Raw genomic sequence first — 24,237 nt, forward strand, 5'->3', positions numbered from 1 at the left:
TTACTTTTAAGTGCATCATTTAATAGTTTACATACTTTGCCTGGATATATGTCCACTCAGAAGATGTTAAAGATGGAGATCTATGCTGGATCTGGTTCTTTGAGATAAGTCCATACCTATTTTAGGTTTTAAAAATCCAGTCAACATCTGTCTCTCCTTTTAAGCTTCTTTCTATTGTGAATGTTTCACTACACCTATAGTCCAAGAACCAGATTCTTTTTCTGATCTTTACTTGCTCCGGAATACTGTTAACTCATGCACTGTAGCTGTAACATATAAAAGTCTTAACTTCAAATATGCACACATTTTTACTTTTATCGTTACAGTGGTAGTCATAATGTGGGATTCCACTACTATGATAATGCTGTAAGTTTTGGCACTGCAGGTTTAGAAGAGACCGCTGCATCATATAGTGAGTGGAAATGGGATGTAGAACTGGTGCCTTTTAGGTCCCAGCACCATTAAACAGGACCGGTAAATGGCATACAGTATATGTATTTAAGGCCTAGCATCCACCATTATGATTTAAAAATATGCAAGGTTTAAAGCAGTGAAAATGTTAGCCATATGTGGAGCAGCGCTTGCCTTCATTCTCTATGCCTTTTTTTACATGCAGCCCCCACCCAACTTCTTACCCCCTCCTCTGCGGTGGGAGCCCTTGTGGGTTGAGATAACCCTTATCTCCACCCCTAATGTTAATAAAGAGAGAAACACCCGCAGAGGTTCAAATTCCCAAGCTGCTTCACAGACTTGGGAGAGTGACTTAATATCACTGCATTAACAGCTGATGGAAAACCTAGCGGAAGCCACGCTGCAGAGTATAAGCTCCCCTGCCTACTGGACTGGGCCCTTCATGTTCAAATAAGACAGAGAGCTCTGACCACCTCGTGCTCTACATTGGTCAGCCAACAACTTCAAGAGCAATGACTTTTCAAGCACTCTCTAACACTAACCTCGAGTACAGAAGAAACTTGAAAGGCCACCCCCCTTAACTTCAGCCCAAATGCTTATAATAAAGAAACAGGGCCCCACTAATCTTCATCTCTTAGCCACCATACAACAGTGACTTCCATTGCCGATACAACATGGCCAAAGTTTCAAGAGAAAATTCCTACAATATTTTTTAAACCCAGGGTTTCCAAGGCAGTGGTTGACAACATTACATTTCCATTTTTCAAATGCTCCACCAAATTGTTCATTGCTGTCCATCGCCTATTCACACGGCGTTCCCTTTGTCGGTAAATTTTTAGTTTCTTGTGTGCAATTTCTAATTTCTTTTCCAGCTCACAGATCCTGCGTTTTGCTGCAGATGGGCTCGGTAAACAGTACGTATGGTCTTTGCAGGTACTTTGTTCTTGAAGCACATTTCTGTGACAACTCGCAATAGGCAGAGGTTCTACATCATTGCTGTCGGACTGCTGTGGAAGTGACACCTGTGGGTGGAGAAGGGAGAAGTAGACGCCTTGTTTTTAAGAGATACTTAGATAAAACTTTAAATAGGGGGGGTGGGGGGAAATCAGTTTAACTTTTGTGTGTGTTTTTTAAAGCAGTTCTGTGATATCACAAAAATAAGACTGGATGATAGTGGCTTTAATTTCATGCATAAGATCCACTTTAACATGCACTAATATACAAAATGATGAGGGTTGTGGCTATGATCTTTTTATGGCATTTGTCTCAATTCATACATGTTTTTGGATATGAAAATGCAGCTCTGATGATCCTCCTGTAGCATCTCTGGGCATATCCTGCCTACCACTCCCTTTTCTCTGAGTATAAGGCATGAAGAGTAGCTCCTATACTGTTTTTTTGGGGGGTTTATCCAAAATTCCATGTTCCATGGCAACAAAACCTACTTGGCTTCCAGCTTGCATTTTGTATCATATTACTGAGCAAATGTATAGGAATTTCCTAGGCAGTAGGCAGCTGGACTTGGGGCCAATGGGTTTATGCTCCCCTGGCAGCAGCTTGAGACAGAGTCAGGGTTCAAAGCTGACATCACCCTAGATGCACCCCTGCAGTGACCCTCAGCCAATCAGTATTTCTCCAGCAGATACAGACATGCTTTCCCTATGGTGATCGCTCTACCTTTTGGCAGAAGAAATTCTACTTTTAAGTTGGAGAAAGGATTGAGCCCCGCTCTCCTGCAGTGATACCTAGAGGTGTGCCTTGATCTGGTAGCCAGTTCCTGGCGTGGACTTTGATGCTTATGCAGCTGAAAGGCAGCAGGTGGAGGAAGCCAAGCGTGGCAGTGACAACCAAATCCCCCTCCCCCCCCCCACAGGCAGAGACCAGCTCTGTACTCAGCTGGTAAGCACTGAGACAAAACAAAAGCAGCTTTCCTCCCGATGCAGAGATATTGGAGGGGTTTCGATGAGACTTCCTCCGGGCTCTACGCTTGGTGTGCAGTACTGATGATGGTCCCGCTCCTGTTGAGGTAAGGGAAAGTGGGCTTCCCCCCGGGTGACCTAGGCCCCATTTCAGGCTTGGTAGGCTGTGGCAGCACCATTTTGCACACATTTTTGTGCCTATATTGCCCACTATAGAGCTTTGGTGCTCACAGTGTGTGTCAGATCTGCGCAGAATACAAATAAAGCAGGGTGCACGGGCTGTGCGTGTGCCTCGCGGCCCATGTAGGCACCCGAAATCTATATGCATTAAACTTTAAGCACGAGCCGTCTGAACATGCAGTTATGGTCGCCAATGGCTCTGGCAGCAAAGAAACATAAGCACCTTTCTCTCTGCGCTGCTTGTCCTATTAGGGCTGCACAGTCTGACCTGGATTCCTGCTTATGTCAGCACGGTGAGGAAGCCCAGCGAGAGTTGGCCTCCCTGGACTTTGCTAAGCCTGGCTCCTCCCATTCAGAGGATGGGGCAGCCACAGCCTTAAACGGAAGTACCCCGGATCTAATTAGCCCCAGGACTGGGTCTTTCATGGGAGAGGGAAATTTAGCAGCACCTACCCCCCCCATAGTTCCTGGGCTAGGCATGGACCCGGCTGTCTTCTCTTGGGTGGAATTCTTTCAAGGCCTTCAAGCATTCGGAGAGGTGCAGTCTGCTACCTCACTTGCCCCTGTCCAGACGGAACCTCAGCCAGTAAGCCCTCCTATCGGCAGACCTAGACTCACCAAGGGTATCCCTGGTAGGGGCACAGACGAAGAAGAGAATCAGATTCCTTGGAAGATGGGGAAATCTCCCCTGGTTTAGAACTGTATAGGTCCATGTTATGTTTTTTTCAGAGACAAATTACTGGCCCTGGTTTCCTAGACCCTGAAGATGCTGGGAGTTCCTGGGGTGCAGACTCTGATGGAACCAAATAAGAAGCCCATTCTGATTTCCCTACGAGGAAAGCCTTCCAGTACTGGAAACCATCCAGGAGTTGATTGACCTGGAATACGATGCCCCAAAAGCAAGTTCTAAAGGGGGTCGACTGTTAGAACCCTTGCATTTCCCTAAAGTGGATGCGCTGGTCTGTGCTGTCTCTAAGCGAATAACTATCCCAGTGGAGGGAGGAGCGGCCTTAAAGGAAGCGCACGATAGGCGAATGGAGTCCATCCTTAGGCCTTTGACGCAATAGCAGTGACCTTACAGATTGCTTCTTCTTGTGCCCTGGTAGCTCGTTCATGCTTGCTCTTCGCTCAGGGAGGTGGATGATTTGTGGGCAAATTCCTGAGCGGTTATGGAACCCGCTGCCACCTTTTTAGCTGATGCGGGCTCGGACCTAGTCCGTACCTCGGCCAGAGGAGTGGCCTCAGTGGTGGCAGCCAGCAGACAACTATGGCTGCGGAATTGGTCAGCAGACGTAACCTTCAAGGCAAATCTTACAAAGATGCCCTTTAAAGGATCACTCCTCCTCGGAAGCAAATTGGAAAAGATGGCCAGCAAATGGTGCGAATCTCCAGTGCCACTGCTACAAGAAAAGAGAAAGCACTTCAGTCCCCCTCGTCCAGGGGCTCCCGACACTTTCTCTCCTACAGAAACTTGACATTTAAGAAGTCTGGATCCTTTGGGATTACTCAGTCCTTTCGAAGTCGGCAGCCCAAGAGGGTTAGGCTCGGCTTCAGGTTCGTCCCAAACCCTCCAATGACATTGTACAGACCCACCCTCGAAAGGAGATAGGGGGTAGACTGTCCCTTTTCTACCAATGGTGGGTCAAGATCACTTCAGACAAATGGGTACTGGAGGTCATACAAGAAGGATATGCGCTGGAATTTTACAGTACTCCTTGGGACATATGATATCTCCTTGACACTACCAGCACAAGAAGCAGGCAGTGGAGACTACCCTGTTAAGGCTCCTCAGGATGAGGGCTATAATCCCAGTACCTGCGCTCCCTCCTGGACCTCAACAGCGTCAACTGACCTCTACGAGTGATTCACTTCTGCATGGAAACCCTATGCTCTGTGATAATGGCTGTAAAGCGGGAGGAGTTCTTAACCTCCTTGGACCTATCCGAGGCCTACCTCCATATTCTAATCTGGCAAGAACATCGCTTCCTACGCTTTGCAGTACTGGATCACCATCATCAGTTCCAGGCACTGCCCTATGGCCTGGCCACCGCCCCCAGAACAATTTTCCAAAATTATGGTGGTCATAGCAGCAATGTTGAGAAAAGAGGGAATCCTGGTGCACCAGTACTTGGAGGACTGGTTGATCTGGGCAAAGTCCGTGAAAGAGAGTCTCCAGGTGACCAACAGGCTGATCTCCTTGCTTCAGGAACTCAGTTGGGTCGTAAACCTGGACAAAAGCAGTCTCAAACCCTCCCATTCCTTGGAATATCTGGAAGTCCGGTTCGACACCAAGGAGGCCTAGGTCTTCCTCATGACCACGCAGATTATGAAGCTGATGTCCCAAGTGCATCTGTTGATGAACACGATTTGCCTAACGGTATGGCACTGTGTTCACGTCCTTGGTTTGAAGGCAGAAATCCTGGAAATAATGTAGGCGAGGGCACACATGCGACAATGTCAACACTCCCTGTCATGTTGGAACCCACTGTCTTAAGACTATTTGATTCGCCTCCACTTATCAATGGAAGTATGTTCTCGGCTCTAGTGGTGGCTGTAGGAAGCTCATCTGGGCAGGGGTGTACCCTGTCCCCTCTGAACTGGCTAGTCCTCACAACAAATGCAAGCTTCCAGGGCTGGGGAGCTCACTGTCAGGAATTGACAGCCCCAGGGGCTTTGGACCAAGGAAGAGGCCATCTGGAACATAAACCACCTTGAAGCCTGGGCAGTCACTTTGCTGTGTCTACAATTCAACCAGATACTTGCAGGATGGCTTGAATAAAGGTTTGACCCTTCTTGAAGGTCCAGGTAGCAGCTCTCTCCTGTTTCAGGGGTGAGGTGAATGGAACCAGCCTGTCTGCTTATCTGAACATGGCCTGTTTTCTGAAAGGGCAGAAGCACCTCCAGCCACCCCTATGGTGGTTGGTTCCCTTGTGGAATTTTAATCTAGTATTGGAGTTTTTGGCAGGGCCCTCCTTTTCTTGCGTTTATTAACCCTGAAAACGGTATTCCTGTCGGGAACCGGTCCTCCAGATGATTCCAGGAGCATTACAGCTTCCGATTGTTCCATCCTTCTTGCCCAAGGTAGTCTCGGGGTTTCATTTGAATCTGTCCATTTCATTGATGTCCCTAGTATAAGCACAAGGACGCAGAAGAATACCACTTCCTCTGCCCTTTGAATGGCAGTAGGCTTTTGGTGTGGTATCTGAAAGTTTCATGACCGGTCTGCAAGACGGACCGCCGGTTTGTCCTTCACGGTGGAAGGAAGCAGGGTGAACCAGGTTCGCGGGCTACTAAAGCTCGCTGGATTAAGAAGGTGGTCACAGGAGCCTATGTGGAGGCAGGAAAGGCCATTACCCCTTCAGGTTAAAGCTCATTCCACTAGGGCTTAGGCAGCCTCATGGGTGGAAGTTAGATTGCTGTCTCCCATCGACATCTGCAGAGTGGCGACTTGGTCCTCCTTGCACACCTTCTTCAGGTTCTATTGTCTGGACATTGAGGCCTGGGAGGACGCAGCCTTTGCAAGGGCAGTGTTAACCAGAACCCGGGCAGCCTCCCGCCACACTCGGAAGAGGCTTTTTAACATCCCATTGGTCCTGAGTCCATCTGACTATGCTCTAGGAAAAGGAGAAATTACTTACCTGATAATTTCGTTTTCCTTAGTGTAGACAGATGGACTCAGCAGCCCGCCCACGGCTGCCCATGAACAGTGCCAAGGATTCGCCTGTGGAGTGGATATTGATTCCAAGAAGTTACGGGTAAGCCAGCATCCAGTCAGTTCCTAGATCAGGACATCTATAATCTTACTTCAGTTCAGTGTTTGATTGGCTGAGTATAGTTACTGTTATCTGTTTTTAATCAAGTTTTGTCCATAGTATGCCCACAGTGGCTTTTGAACAGAATAGTGAAGGGCTGCGGTCACTGCAGGGGTGTATCTAGGGTGAAGTGAGCTTTGAAACCTGACTCAGTCTCCATCTGCTAGCAGGGGAGCATAAACCCATTGGTTTGGTCCTGAGTCCATCTGTCTATACTAAGGAAAACAAAATTATCAGGTAAGTAATTTCTCCAATGTTTTTGCCCATGAGAGTATGCAAAGTTGTAGCTGCAATGGCTGATGCTGGCAGCTGAGCTGTATCATAGTTTTCAAATACCTTTGGACCAAGATGTGCAGGAAAATCAAATAATGTTGGCACTGCATCATGTCTCAGGCGTACAGTTTGCCCAGTTCTGTCAAAGCAGGAATCTTCAAAATGCTTTGAACACAAAAACGTGTGTAGGCTTGGGGAGAAATTTTGCCTGTTCACTTGCTGTATCCATCGCTTTCGCCTTTCTGCCTGCAGTGGGAACCTAAACAAATAGCATGGAAATATATTTAAATTTCCTTGTGAAAACATTTAAGGAGCTCAGAACTGATATATCCAGCTCTTACTGATCTCGTGAGACAAGTCGATGACAGTACCTTTTTTTGTAATTTAAGCTATTACAAAATGATGAAAGATAGACAAATGGACAGCAGCTAGGATTTAGCCCTTAATAATTGGCACTACAAATGTGTGCGGTTGTATGTTTTCATTCTTAAGACCACAGGAAAGTTGCATGAGGCATTAGAAATCTATGATTATAATATGGGACAGTTTTAGCTGCAAGAATATATAGTTCTATATATGATGGTCTGGAAACAGCCTTGATATGGTTCTCGTATCAACATCAATGTATAATAGGGATGTGAATAGATTTTATAACAAATTAAAATATCGTACGATATTTCTTAATTCGTTATATATTGGTTAAAATAAGAAAAACAATTTTTCCCCCGAATTTTCGTGAAAATCATTTTTCGGGTTAGTGCACACTAAGAAAAAACAATTTATTTTTGTTATTTTTTGCTATTTTTTGTTAGTGCGCGCTAACAAAAAAACGCCGATCCGCGGGAAAACTAGATTTTCCCGTGGCCAGACGAACCCAAAAGCAGGAACAATCGGGCACCCGATTCACATCCCTAATGTATAAATGTATTGATCTATTTCTAGTGATGTGCATATCACGATGTGACAGCAGGGGCTATGTAATAAGATAGGTGGGGCAAAAATGGCAGTAATGGCACTTGTAGCAAGAAGTCTGATTTTGTGCTTTATGTGGTGGGATATGAGCCAACACCACCTTTCTTCCAGGACAAGCAGGATGGTAGTCCTCACAGATGGGTGACATCATCAGATGGAGCCCTGTCACGGAACACTTTTGTCAAAGTTTCTAGAACTTTGACTGGCACATTGAGCAGGCCCAGCATGCCACCAACCCCGTGGCGACACTGTGTCCCCCCTTCAGTCTCTTTTGTTTCTGCGCAGCGGTTGCCTCGTGGTTAGTGGAGCTCTGTGAGAACTTTTCCTCACAATTTCTTCACGGAACAATTCGAAGTTTTTCTTCAAGTTTTTCACCACTCCGGGGTCCCCCATCGCACACAGATTCCTCTGGCGTTCAGTAAGTCTGTTTCGGGTTCTTTGCGGTTGGTTCCTGGTTGTCTACCTCCCGGTGCTGGACTGCACGCAGCCTTTTTTTTTTTTTTATCATGGCGACCCGTTTTCGGAAGTGCCCAGAGTGTCCGTGGACTATGTCCATAATGGACCCACATGACATCTGCGTCCTGTGTCTCGGGCCTTCTCACGACATCCGGTGTCCCAGCTGGGCTCAGATGACCCCCGAAGGCTGGTGCGCCCGCCTGGACAAAATGGAGCACTTGTTTGGTTCCAAGCAATCTGCTCCATCGACTCCGGTACCAGATGCATCGAGTCATGGGGATCAAACTGGCTCGGGACCTCCCCATCAAAGCCCTGCCGAGAGGATCGAGGAGCAGGAGACCGCCCCTCACTGGCATCGAGTCAATCGATGACTTCTGCATCACCTTCCTCGGTGCCAGAGAAGGTCCGGGCTGAGCACCATGGGAAACATCGACACTGGCACCAACAGCTGTCACCGTCTGGTGCAGACACCGGAGCAACATTGGCCTCAGCCAAACCCCCTCTGAAGAGGCCCCAGGGAGAGGAGGCCCCCCATCCTCCTCTGGACCTGGGATCCCAGGGCGTTCCCCACAGATATCGGTGCTGGGCACTGAGCCTCAGCGGACCCCGTGGACACCCAGTCTGCCTCCTACTCCAGGGTCGGTTTTGTCCGCACCCTCATTCTGAGAGGAGTTGGACCGCGTGGTCCAACAGGCAATGCTTAATGGCCTTCAGGGTCTCCAGCCACCACCGCCACGGCCCCCATACCGGCATCGGAACCGACGTCCTCCATGTTGGCGCCGTTACTAGAAAGGCTGGAAGTGCTGCTCTGTGCCTTGCCGACGCAGCCTGTGCCAGCGGGCCCCTCTGTGCCCTGCCTACCACCGGTGCCCTCCTCCTGTCTCAATCCCAATTCCAGGCTCCTCTGAGGAGGAAGATGTGGCTCCTCACCCATCTCCACAGATGGAACCACTGATGCCAGATCCCTTCCCCGTACCCGGACATCCATCGCAGGTCCCGTGCCCTCAGTACCGGCACCACCGTTGTCTGTTCCACCTCACAGACCATTGATGCCCATGCCGCGAACTCTAGGTTTTAGCCTCCCTCCTCGACCCAGGCAGTTTGCCGGTGAGGAAGAGGCCCCTTATGACCCATGGGGAGACGCCTCCTCTGAACATTCCTCGGATGCCTCAGAGGATCTTCTGTCAGAGCCTTCCCCCCCCCCCCCCCCCCCCAAAGAAGAGAGATGGTACTCACCTCTAGAGGATCTCTCCTTCGCGAGTTTTGTCCAGGAGATAGCAGAGACCATTTCCTTCCAACTTTCAACAGAAGAAGATGCCTGCCACAAGAGGTTGGAGGTCCTACAGTTTGTGGATGCTCCTAAGGAGGTGATGGCTGTCCCAGAGCATGAGGTTCTTCTGGACCTCCTTTACTGTCTCTGGGAACATCCAGGTATGCCTCCAGTCAATAGGAAAACAGATGCCACCTACCTAGTACAACAGGCCCTAGGCTTTTAGAAGAGCCGGTTGCCACACCAGTCGGTGGTAGCTGAATCAGCCCAGAAAAAGGCCAAAAGGACCTGCCCTCACTCTTCTGCCCCTCCAGGAGAACACCAGAGAGCTTTAGATGCCCTGGGTTGAAGGGTTTTCCAGGGATCCATGCTTAGCGCTCACATAGCGGCATACCAATTATACATGAACCGGTATAACAGGAACCTCTGGAAACAAGTCCAGGAGTTCACGGAGACCCTGCCACAACAATTTCAGGAGGGCCCTGAATCCATCCTCCAGAATGGACTAGAGGCTGGAAAACATGAAGTGAGAGCAGCCTATGACGTTTTTGAAACAGCATCAAGGGTCTCAGTGGCAGGCATTAGTGACAGACACTGGGCCTGGCTAAAAGCCTCAGACCTTCCATCGGAGGTCCAAGAAAAACTGGCTGACCTCCCTTATATAGGAGAAAACCTATTTGGGGACAAAATCCGAGATGCAGTGGCCCAACTCAAAGACCACCATGAAACCCTGCATTAGTAACCAACTATCACCTCCGATGCCTCTTCAGTGACCCGTAGAGGGCCACAAGGGGATACCAGGAAGCAGTTTGGTCCTCCCAAACAGGCCACCCTCGCCAACAAAGAGCACCTAGAGCTCAGCAAGCCCCCCAGCCTGGTCCTGCAGCTGGCTTTTGACTGGCATCCAGAGAGCAGAAACCAGTCCCCTTTGCCCACACCGTCCGATCCACCTGTGGGAGGTAGTCTCTGCCACTTCGTCAACAGTTGGTTCCCAATTACCACCAACCGATAGGTATGCTCCATTGTTGCATACAGTTACCGCCCAAATCTCTTCACTGTTCCTCCAGACTCCCCACCCTCCCCAGCGTGGAGCCTCGTAGAACACGCGTCTCCCATCAAGTTGGAACTCTCGCTCCTGCTACTGTCCAGAACCGTGGAATCGGTTCCCCGGGCTCAGCAGAAACTAAGGTTCTACTCCCAGTATTTCCTCATCCCAAAGAGAAAAGGCGGCCTCCGTCCCATCCTCGATCTTTGAGCCTTAAACAGGTTCCTTCGCAGAGAACAGTTCAGAATGGTATCCTTGGGCACCCTGCTTCCGCTTCTGAATCAAGGGGAATGGCTCTGCTCTCTAGATCTACAGGACGCCTACACACACATTGCGATTTTTCCACCTCATCGCAAATATCTGCGCTTCATAGTAGGCCACAGACACTTCAGTACAGGGTTCTCCCCTTCGGGCTAGCCTCCACGCCCCAGGTCTTCACAAAGTACCTGGCAGTGCTGGGAGCACATTTGTGCCAGAACAGGGTACATGTATTCCCATATCTGGACGATTGACTCATCAAGAGTTCGTCGAAAGAGGGAGCTCTTCAGTCCCTCAACGTGATGTTAAGCCACTTCTAGTCACTGGGTTTCCTCGTGAACTAACCAAAATCCCAGCTGACTCAGTCACAGCAACTGACCTTCATCGGAGCAGACCTGGACCCCATGGTGGCCAAGGCATTCCTTCCCAGCGAATGCATAGTTACCCTGGCCAGGCTGACCGGATCCATCCATCGACAGCGGACAGCCTCAGCCCACCTGCTCCTGAAGTTGCTGGGTCACATGGCATCGTCGGTGCACATCACCCCAATAGACCGCCTAGCCATGAGGGTTATACAATGGATCCTTCCAGTCTCAGTGGCGCCAAGCCACTCAAACTCTCGGCAATGGTCCAGATAACCAAACCACTCCAGCTCTCCCTCACCTGGTGGATGCAGGAATTTGAGCAAGTGACTTCCCTTTCAGGCCCCAGCTGTTCAGGTAACCTTGACCACGGACACCTCCAACCTAGGCTGGGGATCCCATGTCAATGGCCTACACACACACACAAGGGGGTATGGTGGAGAGCTAAGGTGGCCTGCCAGATAAATGTCCTGGAACTCCTGGTGATGTGTTATGCACTCTATGCATTCCAGGACTGCCTGTCCAACAAAGTCGTCTTGATCCAGATGGACAATCAGGTAGTCATGTAGTACGTGAACAAACAGGGCACAGGCTCTTATCTCCTCTGCCAAGAGGTGGTGCAGATTTGGGCCTGGGCCCTCTCGCATTCCATGCTCCTGCAGGCCATCTACCTGGCAGGCACCAAGAATGTAGTAGCGGACCACCTCAGCCGGACATTCCAGCCCCACGAGTGGTCCCTGAACCCCTGTGCGGCGGACAGGATCTTCTGCCGGTGGGGTCAGCCAGACGTAGATCTCTTTGTGTCCTCGCAGAACCACAAGGTGGAGTGATTCTGCTCCCTACACGGGGACCGAAGGAGACCAGCCTTGGATGCCTTCACCCACTCCTGGAGGGTACGCAAATAAGAGGCCCGCACTCCAATTCCGCTAATAGGCAAGATTCTCGTGAAGCTACAGCAGGACCGAGGCTCCATGATCCTCATAGCCCCGCACTGGCCACATCAGGTCTGGTTTCCCATTTTCCGCGACCTCTCTGTCCAGGAGCCCATTCGCCTGGGCACCTCGCCTGACCTCATCACGCAGGATCAGGGCAGGCTACGCCACCCGAACCTCCAGTCGCTGTCCCTAACAGCCTGGATGTTGAAAGGCTAATACTACAGTCTCTCGGCCTTTCTGATAATGTCTCGCAGGTCCTAGTAGCTTCGCGTAAACCTTCCACATGGAAGTCATACCAAGCAAAGTGGAGGAGGTTCTCATCCTGGTGCACGGAGGAGGGTCTTGACCCTTTACCTTGCCCCACTCCTAGGCTTTTGGACAGCTTCTGGTGCCTCTCGGAGTCTGGTCTACAGACTACCTCAATCCGTGTACATCCGAGTGCCATCAGTGCCTACCACCGCAGAGTGGGCGACACTCCAGTATCTGTGCAGCCCTTATTGGGGTGCTTCATGAGAGGCTTACTACAACTGAAGCCTCCTCTACGTCCCCCTATCGCCTGGGACCTCAACATAGTGCTGGCGTGGCTCATGCAGCCACCGTTTGAGCCCCTGTGCTCCTGTGAGTTGAAGCATGAAGGTCATCTTCCTAGTGGCTGTTACTTCTGCTCGCAAAGTCAGTGAGCTGCAGGCCCTGGTGACCTACCCTCCTTACATGAGGTTCTTCCATGACAGGGTGGTGCTACGCACTCACCCTAAATTCCTGATTTCCACCTAAATCAGACCGTGTTGCCCACCTTTTTCCTGAGGCCACACACTCATCCAGGTGAACGGGCTCTGCATACCTTGGACTGCAGGCGTACTCTCGCCTTTTATCTAGACCGCACCGCAGCCCACAGGCAGTCCACCCAACTCTTTGTCTCCTTTGACAAAAATAGACTCGGAGTTGCGGTGGGCAAGCAGATCCTGTTTAACTGGTTGGCAGACTGTATTGCTTTCTGCTACCAGCAAGCAGGCCTTTCGCTTGAGGGCAGAGTAAAAGCGCACTCAGTGAGGGCCATGGCAGCGTCAATGGTGCACTTCTGGTCATTCCCTATGGCCGAAATCTGCAGGGCTGCGACGTGGAGTTCCCTTCACACTTTCGCAGCCCACTACTGTCTGGATAGAGATGGTCGACAGGACAGCATCTTTGGATAGTCTGTCCTCATAATCTGTTTCCAGTGTAGGAACCCAACTCTTCCTACCTAGGTGCCCAGTATGATGTTCAGACTGCCCCTGTTTTTGCCAACAGCACCCGTGTTCTTGTGCCTGTTGCACATTATTGGGTGCTTGTTGGCCCAGGGTTTTCCAGGAGCAGCCTGCAGCTTGCTATTCACCCATTTGTGAGGACTACCATCCTGCTTGTCCTGGGAGAAAGCAGAGTGGCTTACCTGTAACAGATATTCTCCCAGGACGTTAGTCCTCACGAAACCTGCCCACCACCCCGCGGAGTTGGGTTTGCCTACATTTTGTTGTTTTTATTTTTCGCTCATACGTTTCTGCTATGAGACGAGATCGAAGGGGGACCTCATGTGTCCATGGGGTTGGTGGCATGCTGGGCATGCTCAGTGTACCAGTCAAAGTTCTAAAAACTTTGACAGAAGTTTCCGTGACAGGGCTCCATCTGTGAGGACTAACATCCTGCTGTCCTGGGCGAACACCTGTTACAGGTAAGCAACTCTGCTTTCTCACCTTGGACTGTTAAATGTGTTTTATAAATGGGGTTTTTTTTGTATATTTATGCAAGTGGAGAAAAGTATAAAAGTATAACTTGTTCCCTTAGTCTGTCTACACTCAGCTCTGCTAAGTTACGCTGTATCCATTATCATTTGAGAATAATTTTATATTGTGTGTACATAATAGCTCAATCAGATAATTAAGTCATGCTAAGAAAACACAGAGGTAAGTTTCCCTTAGGGACTTAACCAAAAAAGCCCAAACATTTTGCTCTGAATTTGTTCAAAAATACCTTCAAAACAAAAACTTGTGCCAGGGTGCAGCTCTACTTCCTTTATTCCTTATCAGATGCATGCACTCTGCCAGAGAATAAGCCACCAGCCAAATAGGGAATTTATTCTACCTATGCAGTTAGAATTCACTTTTTATAAAAAGCAGCTTGACAAATCAGCTCCCTGTGTTCATACTCTCTAACCTTAATATTCATGTATGTAATACCTATGCATATCTTATGCATTGCTTATGTGATACAGTGGTCAGCTAAGGCAGTAAACAACTTATCTTTAGCAATTCCTGCAATACTTTGTTTTTCTTGCAAATATATGTAGTCATGCTAAGAACCATTATCTTTGATTCTCTAGCCTTAAACTATTTAAGCCTAATTATACAGTCTCAATTCTTTGACAGGTGCTGCTATCACCAAAGGATTTTAACTAGAAAATCCAGCAAATACATTTACTATAAACAGCTAAAAAAATAAATTTTATGTGCTGTCAATACCATACTACCACCCCCCAACTATTTAGCAAAACAGAGAAGTTACTACGCACCTGATAATTTCCTTTTCTTTCGTACAGACAAGTGAATCTAGAACCAGTGGGTTATGCACCTCTACCATCAGATGGAGAGGGAGCAAAGCAGACATCACAATATATATTAATCCTGGGGGAATTCTGCGCACAAAAACTGAAAATTCTGTGCACAAAAACTGAAAATTCTGCAAAATTCTGCAAACTTTAAGTTGGTCAAAATAACACAATTTATATGACAGTCTGTAAGTAATTACATTTTAAATTATTACAGAAAAAAGTTAAAGGTGCAGAGTTTTAAATATTTTGAGCAGAATTTCCCTAGAAATTCACTATAAGTGTCCTTTCCACATACACACACCCTCATACAGGCTCCCTCCCTCTCTCACACATACACATCCCCTCATACAGGGTCCCTCTCTCTTGCATACACACCCACACAAGCTCCCTTTCTCTTTCACACATACATCCTCACACAGGCTATGTCTCTCTCTCACGCACCCCTTCACATAGGCTCTGTCTCACACATACACAATCCCTTCACACAGGCTAACACCCTCACAAACACACAATCCCTTTTTCATACACACGAGCTCCCAATCTCTCAAACACATACACACTCCTTCACAATCTCCTCATATAGGCTCCCTTCTCTCTGAAACCCACCCTCTCTTACCTCCCATGCGCTCTCTCACACCCTCCTGCTCTCTGTCACCCTCCCCTCATATAGGCTCCCTCTCTGAAACCCACACTCAAGCATCTCCCCCACTCCCCCTCTTACCAACCAAGCTGTCTCACCCTCCCCCACACCCCCTCTCCTCACACACATTCTCTCTCACCGGCATCCCCCTCCCCTCATATAGGCTCCCTCTCTCTGAAACCCACACTCAAACATCCCCCCCACCCTCTCTTATCTCCCATGCTCTCTCTCATACCCTCCTGCTCTCGCTCTCTCACCCTCCTCACCCCCCCCCACCCCCGTCTTACCAACCATGCTCTCTGTCACCATCCCCTGTCTCACACACACATTCTCTCTCACCGGCATCCCCCTCATGCTCTCTCTCACCCTCCCTGACACACATTCTCTCTCACTGGCATGCCTCGGGACGCGCTCCATTCACAGCGAAGATGAAGGCCCCCGTATGCCGCAAACGACGCGCCGGGCCTTCATCTTCGCCGCGAACAGAGCACAGCACACGGGGGCCTTCCCTTTTCGCCACGAACGGAGGGTGTGCCGCAGGACGCGCTCGGTTTGTGGCATGCTGGGGTCTCCTCTGCTATTTTCTACGCAAATTCTGCGTTCCACAGTAGCGCAGAATTCCCCCAGGAGTAATATATATACCACAGCAGTGACATCAGGCAGCCAGTATTCTCTGCAAAAGCCAACTGTGCACAATCTAGCAAAACTTAACCGATAACCATTCCAGCACTCCGACAACAGGAAAACACTGAACTCAGACAAAGTGTAAACCAGTAAGCTAAGGATTGAACTGTCACTTCTCTGTTCTCCATGGAACAGAGCGCCACTCAGGAGGACCATAGCACAAACCATTCAGCAGCCAAGGGTGGGAATTTGAATTCACCTATCTGCATGGAAAAGGAAAATATCAGATAAGTATCAGATAAGTAGTAATTTCTCCTCACAGGTGCATCCAAACCCAGTGGGATGTTCCAAAGCTAGCCCCTAACAGGGCAGGAGGCTGCCCGCAGTCCAGTCAAAACCACATGTGCGAAGGCAGCGGCCTCCCGGGCCTGTACATCCAGGCAATAATGTCTGGAAAAGGTATGTAAGGAGGACCATGTCACAGCCCGGCAAATGTCGACAGGAGACAATCTAACCTCCACCCGTGACACTGCGCCTGAGCCCTAGTGGAATAAGCCCTGACCTGACTAGGCAATGGCATCTCAACATCCATATATGAGGCCGTGACTACCTCCTTAATCCAGCGGGCTAGTGTAGTGTGCGACGCTGGCTCACCCTGTTTACTTCCACCATGGAGAATAAAAGTTGGTCCATCCTTCTGAAAGGTTCAGAAGCCTTTATTTTTTTATTTAAATTTTGTGAAGATAACCAAGATACAACATGATTGTACAGCACTGGTAATAACACCAATAAGGTTACATTAAAAGTAGAGATAACCAGTACAGCAGAAACAAACACCTATACTGAATACCATAAAGCCAAATTACATCACAAAATGAACAAGTTATATATCTGATGCTTACATGTGCAACATTTTTTTTTTCCGTTTGCCACCTGCCACCTGCCACCCCCCAACCCCTGAGCTACAGTACAGCGAAGGATCTTAATCCGCCACCTGTGGAAGTAGGCATAAGAAATATATATCCATTAATATGAATCCATCGAGACATCCATTAGTAGAAAATAAGGAGATAATAAGAAAGGCGGCCAACTACCCTCTCCCACAATACAGTTATCATAAAAGGGCATGATATATAGCATATCAAGGCTTCGTACTATAAATCTCAGCTGAATTCACAATTGAAATCCCCATAAGGATCTATGTGTCCTGTGAGATACCGGAAGACCAATCTGCATAGGCTCGCCAGCAGGCCTGAAACCACGACATACGTTTATGTCTAATAGCCGTCAAGTGTTCCAGATAATGGATCTGTATGAGTTTTTGGAGTACTTGCTGTCGGGTTGGGGCTTCAGACTGCTTCCATCTTCTAGCAATTGCCGTCCTAGCAGCTGTCAATATTTGTGTGATTAAATAAAAATGTTCCAAAGGCTCAACTGTGGTCTGTATGTTCAATAAAAACAAGGCAGGATGTGGGCGTAGACTGGTATGCGTTATGAGAAGAATTAAATGTGAAATGTCTTCCCAGAACGCCTCAATTTTGGGACAAGACCACCACATATGAAAGTAAGTGCCTATTGCACCACATTTCCGCCAGCATCCACTATCCCATTTAGTGGAAAATGTATTTAACTTAGAAGGGGTAATATGCCAACGGTATAAATGTTTATAGCCCTGTTCCACCAATGAAGCAGAAATAGAGCACTGCTTAATCCTTAAGAAACCCTCTCTCCATAATTGAGGGGCATTTAGGATTGGAAAATCCTTCTCCCAGCTTTTGATGTGAGTAGGAGGCTCCGAGAGATCACTATTTAGAAGCATATAAATTTTGGGAATAGCCTTACCCATGGTATCAGCCCTTTCACAGTACCTCTCAAACATCGTTTTACCCTGTACCAGATCCCTCTTAACTAAATGTTGTACCATAAAATGTTTAATTTGCAAATAAAAATATTGATCCGTGGGAGGTAAGCCATATTGCAACATCAAATCATTAAAATCCCGAACTGCGCCCCCCTGGAGCAGATGTCCCAAGTTAGAACATCCTCTCGCTGTCCATCTCCGGGCCACCAAAGAGTAATGTCCCAGCAAGAACCCCTTCTGAAAAAAAGATTGGTATACTAAAGAAAAATGTCCGGTCTCCCACCAGTTTCGTTTTACAAACAACCCAGAGTGCTAAAGTGTGGCATATTGTGGGCGCGATATATTTAAGCTCCGGCCTATCTGCTTTTCGCAGCCGGAGTAGGGAACCAGTTCCCCCTCCCCGTATCAAATCTCTTTCCAATTTTACCCATCTCCTCCCTTTCCCAGAGGTATGCCAATGAATGGCTGAGCATAAATGTGCAGCCACATAATACCAAGACAAACATGGTTCACCTAGGCCACCCCTCTGCTTTGTAAGATATAACACCTGTCTACTAACTCTGGGAGGTCTGTGACGCCAGATAAATCGCAATAGCTTCCTTTGCCATATAGTAAAGGACTCCACTGGAACAGCTATAGGCAGTGTTTGAAATAAATAATTAAACCTAGCCAAGATATTCATTTTTACCGTCGCTATGCTGCCTAACCACGATAAGCCTAGTCTTTCCCACACCAGCAAATCTTGCACTATCTTGGACCATGGTCCCCCATAGTTGAGCTGGAATAGGTGTTCCAATTTAGGGCCAATTTTTACTCCCAGGTATTTCAGACTTTTATGAACCACCTTAAATGGAAACTTCTTCTGTAACCTGTCAAATTGAGACGATGGAACTGAAATATTTAACAATTCAGATTTCTCTGCATTCAGGCGATATCCAGAAACAGGGCTGAACCTGGTCAGTGCAGATAATAAATGTGCGAGCGACAACTCGGGAGAAGAGATTGTAAATAAAATGTCGTCTGCGAACATAGAAAGTTTATATTCTTGATCTCCTACTTGTAGCCCCTGTATCTCTCCCTGTGATCTGATTGCCTCCACTAAAGGTTCAAGATAAAGGGCAAATAGTAGAGGCGAGAGAGGACACCCCTGCCTCGTTCCCCGTTGAATTTGAAACATTGGCGAATAACCCCCATTTACTTTGATTCAGGCATTAGGACCCATATACAACTCTTTAATCCAGGTTGAAAAATTTCCTCATAGCCCCATTTTATCCAGTACTGCTAATAGGTAATCCCAATGCACCATATCAAATGCCTTCTCAGCCAAAATCGTAATCCCTGCTTTATTTGCATGAGCTGAGAGTATCCCATCATAGAGCAAATGATTAAAGGCTCTAGTTAGGGGCCCAGAGACCACAGTGCTAAACTTTTTATAAAAGCCTGCGGAGAAACCATCCACCCCAGGTGACTTACCCATTTTTAAGCCCTTAATAGCTTGCTCTACCTCGAACTCCGTTATTTCTTTGTTTACCATCTCCTGTTGGAGAGCTCCCAGATACGGAAGGTGAATGTCAGACAAATAAGCCTGAATATCACTCGGTGAGATATCCTGCCGTCTAGAATATAATTGTTGATAAAACTGAGTAAATGGTCTCTAATGGCCGCATTCTCTGACAGCATTTCTCCCTTCTCATTTTGAATCTTAAGTATTTGATTCAGACTCATCCGAGCTTTGAGGCATCTAGCCAACAACTTACCCGCTTTGTTACCCCCCTCAAAGTATTCCTGTTTTGCCCTGTCTAGTTGATGTGCGATGTTTTGCAGATCTAATTGTTCAAGATCGTTCCATAAACATTTTAGTTGAGAGCAAACTTGGGGATCTGGGCTCCACTTATTCCGTATTCCCAATTTTCCTATTTGTTGGAGAATGGTAAAACTCTGACTCTCCCTCTCAACATGGGTGGCGCACACAATAAGCTTGCCTCTTGCTACCACCTTAAGACAATCCCACACTGTAATAGGAGATATATCCTCAATATCGTTTTCTGCAACATATTGTTCCATTTCCTGACAAAATTGGAGTTAATACTGACTGTCTTCCAATAAACTCTCATTAAGTTTCCAAAATCTTTCCCCCCTTTGATCGCCCAATCCTTGTAAGGATATGCTTATCGCTGCATGATCAGACCAGGTGAGCACATCAATACTAGCATCTTTTACAAAATTGACTAGGCTTTTATCTATAAAGAACGTCTATCCTAGAATATGAACCATGTGCCGCAGAAAAGAAAGTGTAATCTTTCTCAGAAGTATGAATATGGCGCCAGATATCAACCAGATCCCATTCCTTCACAAAGTTCCTTAGACATTTTCTATGCATCTTAGAATAAGCGGATGTGCCTGTACTGGTATCTAGGTAGGGGTAGCAAGGTAAGTTGAAATCTCCACACACTATCACCATTCCCTCCGCCCATTGCCTCAAGATAGCAGCTAGTTTATCAATAAAGGGGCCTTGGCCTGTATTAGGGAGCATAAATATTCACTATCGTGTAAACTTGGTGGCCAATTTTAAGTTTCAAAAGAATATACAGACCTTCCATATCCTGTATCACTGTCTGCACATCAACCGTCAAATTTTTTGAAAAGAGGACACCGACCCCACTATATTTGCCTTTGACTGTAGCCGCCACATAATACTGAATTGGGAAATGGTGAGAAGTCATTAGTTTCTCCCATAAATGCGTCTCTTGACAGAACAGAATATCTGTTTTGGCATTAAGGGCATCTTGTAGTAGACGTTTACGTTTATAATGAGAGTGTAGGCCTTCACATTCCATGATAAAATTTTAATTGTGCCCGCCATAGATAGTAACTCCCCCTGTAGCCCTACATACTATACACCAATCAAAATTATTAGAAAATCTACCCCTCTTCCTAACCTGCCTACTTTCCCTAGTACAAAATATTACCAATCCTCTAAGCACCCTTCCTCGCTCCCTCCCCTTCCCCTCCCCTCTCTTCTTTAGAAGGAGTGACCACTCTAAGGTCTCCCAGGGAACCCGAATCAGACCTCTCAAATACTGAATGCCCAACTGGTAAAGAACAAATAGCATTAACAAAACATCACTTTAACTCTGTCCATAACATGCAGCAGAACTCTTAAAACATAGTCGCCAATGTCTATGGACCTCCAGCTGAAAAAAAGAGAAAGAACAGTTAACTTGAAAAAGATTGCAGGTATAGAACTTCATCTATTTGGATCCAACGATGCAGTAGTGCCTTCAGAGTTCCTACGTAACCTCTTGCCTCCGGATTGCACCCTCTGCCATCTCTGAAGATGGTCCCTCCGGTCTTTCTCTGCAGTCTGTGCATCATCTTCTCCGTGCGATGGTAACATCCCAGCAGCGGCCAAGATTCTTCTGGCGTCTTCCAGAGTTTGGACTCTAGATGTGGATCCTTCGATAAAAGAGAGTCCAAAAGGAAACAGCCACTTGTAGCGCACCTCCCTTTTACGGAGAACCGCCACTATATCTTTAAACTCCCGTCTCTTCCTGATGGTATGAGCAGACAGGTCCTGGAACACCTCGATAGGATATCCCTGCCAAATAATGTCCTTCTTTTTCCTTGCATCATTACTCTTTCTTTAAGCTGGTAAGAGTGGAAACACACCACTATGTCCCTTGGTTGATTACCCCGGGGTTTAGCCAGGGCTCTATGAGCCCTATCCAAGATAATCTCTGATCTTCCTTCCGGGAGGTTATTGTCAGATAGGATGAGTTCACAAATATCTTTGATCACCACTGCGCAATCCATATAAGCAGATTTCTCGGGAATCCCCCGAAACCACAAGTTTCCCCTCCGCGAACGATTCTCCAGATCGTCTACCCAGGTCCGCAGCTCTCGATTGGACTCTTGCAGTAGCTGCACTTCCCGGTGTAGGGACTCCTGCTGTTCCTCAACATCCCCTACCCGTTGCTCCGCCGCACCCACGCGGTCTTCCAGTGCCTCATGGTCGTGGCACAGCTCCCCGATCATCGCCTTTATTTCTGCCTTCAAAGTGCCCATCTCCTCTTTAAGATCCCCAAACCAGGCTTGAAAGTCCCCGCGGGTAAGAGGAAGCGAGTCCGCAGTGGAAATCGGGGGCTCGGGCTCTGCCCTCACCGCCTCAGGCACAGGCTCGCCGCCATTTTCGCGGGCTTCTCCCTCCTCCATCGCAACTCCGGGAGGCCGCGTCTTCCCTGGTTCAAAGGAGAAGTGTTTTAAATCTCCTATTTTTTTTCTCACCGACATCCTGGATGTGTCTCCACTCGTTTCGCTGCAAAGTCGGAGGTCCTGCTCTCTGATCGCTGCTATTTTAAAGATTGGGTTCGGGAGCTCGTTCCCTAGGCTGCCATTCGGTGGAGTGACGTCACTTCCTCCCCCGGTTCAGAAGCCTTTAAATTCCACAAGATATTTATTTATTCATTCATTTAACACTTTTTTATACCGACCTTCATGAATGAGTAATTCATATCAGATCGGTTTACATGGAACTAAGGGGCTAGCTAAAAAACCATAACACAAAAGGCAGAAGGCAAAGTTACAAATAACAAGGAAATCGAACTTGGGAGGCTAGGGTAGCCGGGAAGTAGAGTAACAGCATAACTAGTGGAGGAATATATATATATATTGAGACCAGGTATAGCGTCTGGTCCGTGGAGTGAAGTCTGTTGAGCGGTATGATGAAATATTGCAAATCAAGGAAAGGCTTGGAGGAAAAGCCAGGTCTTGAGCTTTTTTCGGAAAGTTAGAGGACAGGGTTCCAATCTGAGGTCAGACGGTAAATTGATATGCCTTTTGACTGCCAAGGACTGTAAGAGGCGATATTCCTCCACAGCTCTTGCCCTGTTCAGAGACGGCAGCAAAATGGACTGATTAAAGTAAAACTCCAAAACCACTTTTGGCAAGAAGGAAAGAACAGTCTGCAGTTGTAATGCCCCCGGAATCAGCTGAAGGAACTGTTCCTGGCAAAACAAAGCCTGCAGTTCAGATGTTCTATGTGCCGAACAAAATTGCCACAAGAAAGGAAAACTGGTTCCACCTGCTAATTTTTGTTCCTATAATACCACAGATCAGTCCAGAGAAGTGGGTTTTGCCTCCCTACCAGCAGATGGAGGCAGAGAACAAAAACTTTGAAGCACTGCCACATAACAGAGATTTTGCCACCTGCACTCCCCTCAGTATTGACCTGTACCCAAGCCAAGACGTAACCCCAAACCCCTTTCTTGGGCTAACAGGGAAAACTATAGGGCTGGAAACCCCCAAAACCTGGAGCCCAAAACACTCCCAAAAACTAAATCTGAAAAACCCAAACCGTGATCAACAACTGCCCAAATACCCTGAAAGGCAAACCAACTTGAACCACCAGTTGGCAAAAAAAAAATAAAAAATAGTCTTTTGGCAGTGACAGCTTGGATCTCTAGACTGATCTGTGGTATTACAGGAATGAAAATTAGCAAGTAAGAACCAGTTTTCCTTTCCTGTTCATACCCAGATCAGTCCAGACAAGTGGGATGTACCAAAGCACCCCTAGACTGGGCGGGACCCCGAAGGATCCGCACGCAGAACACTCTCACCAAAGAACGCTTCTTCCTGCGCCCTCATGTCCATGCGGTAATGTCTGGTGAAAGTACGCAACGAGGCCCACACTGCAGTCCTTCAAATCTCCTGAGGTGACAGCAACTGACATTCTGCCCAGGAAGTGGCTAGCGATCTTGTGGAGTACACTTTCAGCCTCGCTGAAACTTGATGACCCTTGCAAATATAGGTCATGTAAATAACCGCCTTCAACCAACAGGAAACGGTAGCCTTAGAGGCCTTCTTGCCCTTCTTCCTGCCCCCGAACAGGGCAAAAAGGTGATCAAAGCGCCAGAATTATTCGACAGCTCCAGATAATGCAACAGCGATCTCCTCACATCCAAAAGATGCAGCTCCCTGCCCCTAGGGGAATCCTTAGACCACGCCGGAAAAGCCGGAAGGTCTACTGATTGATTAAATGAAAGGACGACACCACCTGCGGCCCTCTTCGGCGCAGATAGGGGAGGCCTGACTCTCACCCTCTTCCCCTTCGCCCCTTTCCTTGCCAGTGAGGCTTTATGCATCAAGAAGATACATTTTGGAAAAAATCCCTCTATGCCATCCATCCTCTGCTCCAGGCTGTCGTCGGAGTCCGTCCCCTGTCCCCCCGTCCCCCCCAAAATCAGAGGCCCCCTGAACCACAGGAGAAAACAGGGGAGGGGAATTTCTGGGTTCCCTAGTTTAAAGAGGACTCCTGCCAGCCGCCTCGCGGGGCACAACCGGATCCCTCGGCTGCCGACACAGACATCCTTCCCCCCCCCCCCCCCCCCCCCCAAACGTCGGGAAATCCAGTTCTATCGGTGAGCCCCCACTGAGGAACACTCCTCTCCCGAAACACAACCAGGACAGAGGGAGCGAGAATTCAAGCGTGTACACTCCAGCCCACACGCACGGCACACTTCTCTGCACAGTTCGGGCATCATACCATGTGCTCCTGCACCGATGGCTGCCCCGCAGCCTGCAAATACCCCCAGCCTCAACTGCCACTCTGGCACGTGCTTTTTTTTTTCTTAACCACACTG

General features: G+C 48.0%; 1 protein-coding gene across 1 annotated transcript in view; it reads right to left on the minus strand.

Annotated features, from left to right (window-relative positions):
• THAP2 (THAP domain containing 2) overlaps positions 1 to 24,237 on the minus strand; it is a 34,664-nt gene continuing 10,427 nt past the window's right edge. Inside the window, exons 2-3 of the mRNA XM_029613247.1 lie at positions 6,659 to 6,854; positions 1 to 1,433 (exon numbers count right to left, since the gene is read on the minus strand). Of these exons, the coding sequence (XP_029469107.1) occupies positions 1,098 to 1,433; positions 6,659 to 6,854 (532 nt within the window). The 3' untranslated portion in view covers positions 1 to 1,097. The remainder of the gene's footprint in view (positions 1,434 to 6,658; positions 6,855 to 24,237) is intronic.

Source organism: Rhinatrema bivittatum, chromosome 8 (genome assembly GCF_901001135.1).
Source record: "Rhinatrema bivittatum chromosome 8, aRhiBiv1.1, whole genome shotgun sequence".
NCBI lineage: Eukaryota > Metazoa > Chordata > Amphibia > Gymnophiona > Rhinatrematidae > Rhinatrema > Rhinatrema bivittatum.